The 7,334-nt window shown below is 36.4% G+C and overlaps 1 protein-coding gene across 1 annotated transcript in view; it reads left to right on the top strand.

Moving 5' to 3' along the window:
- LOC105620690 (homeobox protein SIX1) overlaps positions 1-6,874 on the top strand; it is a 33,035-nt gene extending 26,161 nt beyond the window's left edge. Inside the window, exons 4-5 of the mRNA XM_012202180.1 lie at positions 5,730-6,186; positions 6,590-6,874. Coding sequence (XP_012057570.1) covers positions 5,730-6,186; positions 6,590-6,874 — 742 coding nt within the window. The remainder of the gene's footprint in view (positions 1-5,729; positions 6,187-6,589) is intronic.
- Positions 6,875-7,334: the final 460 nt, after the last annotated feature.

Below are 7,334 nucleotides of genomic sequence, written 5' to 3'. Positions count from 1 at the left end.
CTTCTCTTCTCTCTCTCTCTCTCTCTCTCTCTCTCTCTCTGTCTCTCTCTCTCTTTCTCTTTCTCTCCTTCCTTTCCTCCCTCTTCTTTTTATGTAAATTACTATATAATATAAAAGAAATGTAAGAATACTATCTCTACTTCGATCAAGAAATAAATAAATTATAAACATCGTTATCCTGTGTGCTAACAAAGCAGTTGTCAGTGCCAAGATCAAGCATTTATGGCTGTCATTTACCAGAATTTATGAGTTATCTTACTAGAAGATGAACCTGTGTGTGCTATATTCTGGCATAATTTGTCGATACACATCTTGATTCTTGAATCGTATTTAGGCAGACCTCGGAATCGCGCGTACGATTGGCATGAAAACGCAAATTCTCTGGCACATCATCGATGCGTTCCATCGCCGAATTGTGTGAAATCGCGACAAATAAAATGGCGCAACGGCGGGACGCGCCATTCATTATCAGAATAATAACCACTGTGTCAGTCAAGAATCATCGTAATTCTTCCGTGTATTTCTTCAAATATATTTCTCACTCAAGAAACTCCACTTTGTTGAAATTATTTTGTTAGTCTTTATGATTACAAATGCGCGCAATGCACGAGCCAAGAATCTTTATATAATACATAACTCACAATCATAAATGATTATTAATTGCTTGGAAAATACTTTGTAGATCTTATGTAATTTAAGTAGCTTCTAATATAATAATCTATCAAAAGAATATTAATTTTTTAATATTAACATGGAAAAAACGATTTTACCAAAGTACCTAATTTAACTAGATATGGATCTGAAAATGAATTTTATTGGACTATCTAATTATGTAGAACTATTTAAGACGCTTGACGCTCAAACTAAGTAAGACGCTCAAAAACTCAAACGCTAATTGCTAGAATGTCAATTTTTTTGTAGCATTATTCATGATGAATTTCCTACATAATTATTTCGATTGTTTAACAAAATTATTTTCAAATTTGTATCTATATATCTAAATTTTTTTAATTCTAGCATTTCGATTATTCTTTATTAAGTCTATATTCAATTCTTGCTCAGAAAGAATTTTTGACCTCTGGTGTGCGTCGCAATGAAAACTCGTTTGATATAGTTTAAAATACATTTATGTTTATAGCACCGGAAATTAAACTAGCCAAAATTGCGTCGGCTATAATTCTCGGATTTTCTCGCGCTGGTGAATTTTCCGCGGATGATCCCATATCCGTTGCACGCACGCGAGAAATTCGCCCGGACGTTTCACAGGACCCGAGAGAATCCCGCAGGTAAAGGAGGCGAGAGCCGTAGTTTACAAACAGAGACTCGTACGATGTGTACACGGTGCGCTGCCCCCCATTATTTTAGGCTGTGGAAACTCTCCTTTCCTATCTGTTTATGGAATCAGCTGCCAGTAACTTCCTCGACGTGCTCACCTGCCGGGAGCAATGGACAGACCTTCCGAGGCCAGAGAGCCTTAGGAAAATCCGCCGTTTTTTCCTCGGAACCCTGAGGCCGACAAACGAGTCAGCCGATTTTCAATTTGCTCTACGGGCCCCGAGTTTGCCTTTCTGCCTTCTTTAGTGAGTTAAGTAATCCCGGAGGCGAAACTGGCGTTCTTTTCGAGAGCGAAACGGTTGCGTGGGTTTGTTGGAATGCGAAAAATAAATTCGACAGTTACATATAGAAATGCTAAATTAAATTCCTAACGATCTCCTAAGGAGTTGTTAGACTATAGCCTACAATATTTTTTTCTTTTTATAACAATATCTATATAATTATATCAATATCAATATAATTTATGTAACAATATATATTTACATACAACTTTTAAAATGTACAAGTTTCTATTCGCCAGGATACTTTTAACGGTACGGAAAAATGCAGGAAGGAAAAATAGAACTCGTTAGAAGTCTTCGCTTGCACTCTGACCCCGCAAACTCGTTTTCCGACGACGATATCGTACCGCAAACCGGAATAAAGTACGCGACATCGCAGGGGCGACAGAGCCGATATAATCCGATTTTACGAGGAGGCCCCAGCATGGAAAGAAAGAGACAGGGAGACAAAAAGGGGAGGATGATGCTATCGGTCCCGCGCCAGTCCCAGGCGATATAAACTTAGACGCGAATTAGTGGTGCCGCGATAGCATCTCATTTCGTGGCGAGCGTGCGATCAGGAATTTATCGAGAAATTAAATTAGGAATTATGCTAATATCCCCCCTCTCCATCGCCCTATATAGACAGCATCTCACTATAGTCAACCTCCATGAATGAGCGGCGGCGGCATCACGTTTCTCTGGTTATTTATGCGTTATTTGCACCACCCAATTAAAGGGTACCACTTTTCGTAAAACTGCTCTCACATGGCGTGCAACATAATTTGCTGGATCGACGTTACGTGATCCTTAAATTCCGCTTCTAGAATTTACGCGGAACATAGATTTAAAACTTGAACTCAACATATACACTGAGAGAAAAGTATTTGGTATATTTGTGACTGTAATTGCATGGTAAAATAATTATGGTTATAATCTTCATTTTTATTGTTATTATTAGTACAATGTTAGTAATAACTTAGCGCTAAGACACTGCCTGTCTCCTAATAATTATACATATTTATAATAATTATACATATTTATAGATATACTAAAAAATGTATAGTTGGCATTGAAAATTTTGGTTAAATTATGATAATTGCAATTTTTTCTCTCAGTATAACATCAAAATAAGTGGATAAGTGGATAATAAATTATATGAGTGCATCTACCAAAAATCTAGACAAACCAATATAATGATAATAAATATTATCTAGTTTAAATAATTTAAATTTGTTAAAAAAAGAAATTTGTTTGTATCTTCAATGAAGTAGCTGAGTCGTTAATCCCAATTTTATGACACCGGTCGGTGCGAGAAAGATAATGAAGGCGCGGCTAGTTTTATTAATCGGCTGGTCCGTAAATAAAATTTACTTCGAAATTCCGTAGCGGTCGCTGAGATCGATTCGTCTCCATTTTTCGTGAGACAACGGCGACTCACGTAGGATCATCTACAGATAAAATCTCTTCACATTCCTGGCATTTTTTATAATCCTTGACGTTGATCTCGACACGGACGATGCGAGCATAAACAGAATGTCTAAAGTAAAAAATCTGGTCTATTGTTTTTATGGTTATTAAGTATAATATTTTAAAAAACGAAAATTGCGAATGTGTTTTACAAAATATGCGATGATACAGAAATGACGTCCCAGCTAATTAGAAATTGTAACTTTCGTATAGATAGACTAATTTCAAGAAATAGATTTGGCTACGATTGTGTTAATGGATAATATGAAAAAAAAATGAATATGATGACACAGTTTTACATATTATACAATATAATATAAAATTTATATATAGTGTAAATATTAGAATTATAAAATTTATTCTCATTAATTAAATATAACATCTTATTAAAATATGTTTTCAAGTATCTAATTGTAAGCATTATGAAATTAGTGAACATTCCTTCTTTATCTGATCTTTTATGCATGTTTTTACAAAGTTTATTTGTACGATAAAAAAATGCCTAATTGAATTTAGCATATCATTGTAAAAATCTAAAAAAAAGCAGAGACAAAAATTGATTTAAAGATTATCGCGAAGATAATAGGGTAACAAATTTTACGGAGATAATTATTAATTATTCTCATTGAGGAGTTAAATCGTTGAAACTTCCTACATTTAAGAAATTTCTCTTTCTCTTTCTGTCTCTTCTTGATTCCACGTGGTCGTCGAGGAAAGAAAAGAAAAGAAGAGAGAAGCGTCGATCCCGGAGACGCGGAATAAGTGTCATGACGGGGCTTCGAAATAAATGTCTCCTACACGCGATGAGTCACAAATCCTAATGAAAATAATAATACCCGAAAGATTCCGTTCTTTCGTGGTCGTGCAGCGCAACGAGGATAAATTTACTGCGCGATCTACGGACGGATAAGGCATACCTGGGGACACCTCCGTCCGGTTATAGGTTCTACCATGTAACGGGTGGTACAAAGAAGATCTTTATGATAGACTCGATCTTACATTGTTTCAATACATCTGAATCTCGTTTTTATACGATTATACAGAAATGATAGTTAATCAGAGTAAAATGAGTATGAGGGCAGTTCTTCGTTTTGTCTTTAATGTATATAGAATTTGCTCTTATTGTCGATCATATATTATTATATAATTTGTCTTTATATAGAGACTATTAATATAATCTTCTTGTGAGTTTAGTTTTCTATTCTGTATGAATTTTGTACTAAATCGTCTCGTCTTTAGGGCAGACAGAGATGATTTTTTTATAGCTATAATGTTGAAATATGTATATGACTTATCAGAATTTAAATTTGACATTAGCTAAAACACTTTTGCTCTCTTATATATTAACAAACGCAATTAGCATTAAATTAGAAAAAAATATTCTTTATTTAAAAAATTCAATATATATATATATATTGAGAGAAAAATATTATATAATATCTGAATTTTTTACTTTATCTTAGTTTTTTAAAGTTTGCTGCGAAAATTTTGCGGCGATATACCGCAAGCGAAACTTTTATCAGCATTGTTTTTCGAGACTATGATTTCGAGAGTTCAGATATCTTCCGTGTTCCCTTATCATTCCGGTAGTTTCTCTCTCGTATCAAAGACCGGTTCTCGGAAACACCCCATAGACAAATGTCGCAGCACTTGCCTTGAACAGTGCGATATCACCGGTCTCACGTCTAAACGACTTGTAAAACAAGCGCTTAACGATTGCTGGTACCTGGAGGAGATAGACAAAGAGAAAGTGGGAAAGATTAAGGGAGAGGAATAGAAGGAGAGGTAGGCAAAGGGGATTCAGTCCGGCCCGTAGGTCCCACGTGCTTCGAGGAGGTCCAGGCTGCTAAATTGAGTTTACGAGACGCCGAGAGCGTCTCTCTCGCCTTTTCTCATACTCTTTTTTTTCTTATTCTGTCTCTTTTCTCTTTCCTACATATCTCTTTAAGACTCTGCCTCCTTACACTCAGTGCCCGCCCTTAATTCACAAGTACGAAAAAGACAGAATATACCCTCTTCTCAGTACTTTACACACCGACACCGGCGTTATCTTAAGCGATATTATTTCGATTCCCCAGCCTCGCCGATCAGCATCGTTGGTTTACTCGCTGCTTTAAACGTGATGCTCGCGCCTGCGAATGCAATTAAAGAATACCCCTAGGATGTCTTTATAATGGAATAATGGAGAACATGTCTCTAATGGGAATCGATGATGAACGTATATTAATATTATACAATTTGCATTACTTTTAATTACGCAGCTTACTTAGTATTCGATACATTATTTGTTTTGAAGTAATTATAGATTTCTAGACAGAGTTAATATCACTCTTAATTATCGGTATTTTAATTTTTATAATGAAGGATTAATAATTAATTTTTTTTAAATAAGGGAAACAAATAATGAGACAGAAAGAGAGACAGAGAAAAAAAGAAGAGAAATATACTTTTAAGATTACATTTGATAATAGTATAATTAGCATAACAACTCTTAAACATGATGTATAATAATGATGTAATTAGCATAACAATTTGTTTAAAACCAACTCGTGTTCAGCCTGCCGTCTTTTACTTGGAATTTTTTGTACGCGAAACGTAGTATATCTTCGCAAAAAGACCAACTGTTTTTTTTTTTGAAAGGCACACACTGCTTTGCAATTTCAGTGGCCAGAGGGAGGATAAAACTCACGGCGGAGGTCTCGGGGATTCCAGCAGCGAGAGTGGCGATGAGACGAAGCGGCAATCCGGCCAGCAGCAACAGCAACAACAGCCGTCTTCCTGCGCGGTTCAACAGCAACAGCAGCAGCAACAACAAATGGTGGACCATCAACAAACCTCTAGCATGTACCAACTTCCGCCACCAGCTTCCGTCTCCGTTTCCAGTCCGCATTCGTATCACCAAGGCCATAGCTCGACCTTGAGCCATCCACACATGCAGCACCACGACACGAGTAGCGAAAGCGGCGACGACAAGAGAAACCTCCATCATCAGTTACAGCATCATATCCAGGTGGGCACTCACGGCCATGGTTTAGTCCATCCTGCCGCCACCTTGCCACCACCACCGCCTAGCTGCGCTCAACAAAAAAGTCAGCTAGATTACATGCAATACTATCCACAGGTAAGACGACGAAATAATCTTGAATGTTTATTTCTTGCTCGCATGCGTTACTTTAATCTTTTGTAAAGCGAAACCACGATGGATAAAAAAATGCAATACTCTAACTATTTTTCGCATTCTCTTTGAAAATGAAAAAATTGTTATATACTGTCTTTCTATGACAATGAAAGTGGAAAATTATTATTTTATTCTGATATATGAAAAGTTAAGAATTCAAAAATATTAATATTTAAAAATATTCAATATCTCGAAAATATAATAATTCTAGATTTTTTTAACTTACGAATGCAAAGATCTAAGAATACGTATTTAAAATTTGAATGCTATAACAATAACACATATATTTATATTTTATAATTTGTATAGAAATGGATTAGAGAAATATGAGAATTTTCTATTACAGGACTATCTAATCGGAACGCCAACCTCCGCGGATCTACAGAAGTCCTTACCGCACACTGCAACGTCGATGCAGATGGGTGCGATTGCCCCTTCTATGGGCGGGTTGAGCCCAATGGGCCCCTCGACGATGCTATCCAACACCATGCAAAGCGTCAATACCATGAACACCATGTCGATGAACGGCATGGGCATGGGCGCTTATCAAGGCATGGGCTCCATGGGGATGTCCACGTCGCATGCGAGTTACCACAGCGGCCTCGTGCTGGGCGAATACCATTCGTTGTGACCTTGGGCCCCAAGCACTCAGAGCAAGAGGAGCCAAGAGAAGACTTAATGCACACTCGGCGGAGCGCAAAACTTCCGATTGATCAAGGTACTCAAGTAGCTTGCCGAAATTTAGATCGTCAATAAATTATTATTGGTGAAGAAAAATAAAGACCTGCTGAAATTCATTTAACACATTGATTAATAAAAGTTAACTTGGAGTGATATATATAAATTTATTAGTAATTTTTAATTATTAAATAACATGAATTTTACTTGCATCAGAAATATCTTTTTCAACACGATAATTTTTTGACGATCCGATAATGTCCAAATAAAAGTGGAGAGAAAAGTCTTCTGTGGATATATTGTTGTATTATCCTTGAGCTTTTCTCGGTGTATGTTTAGAGCGTATGAAGAGCGTCAAATAGCCGTCTATCAAATCGTCACGTTCGCTCAGCTATTCAAAACAATTTTCTTTA

The sequence above is a fragment of the Atta cephalotes genome (genome assembly GCF_000143395.1).
Source record: "Atta cephalotes unplaced genomic scaffold scaffold00028, whole genome shotgun sequence".
NCBI classification, from domain to species: Eukaryota; Metazoa; Arthropoda; class Insecta; order Hymenoptera; family Formicidae; genus Atta; species Atta cephalotes.
Note: the sequence above shows the minus strand (reverse complement) of the source record. Positions and strands in the feature narration are given on the sequence as shown.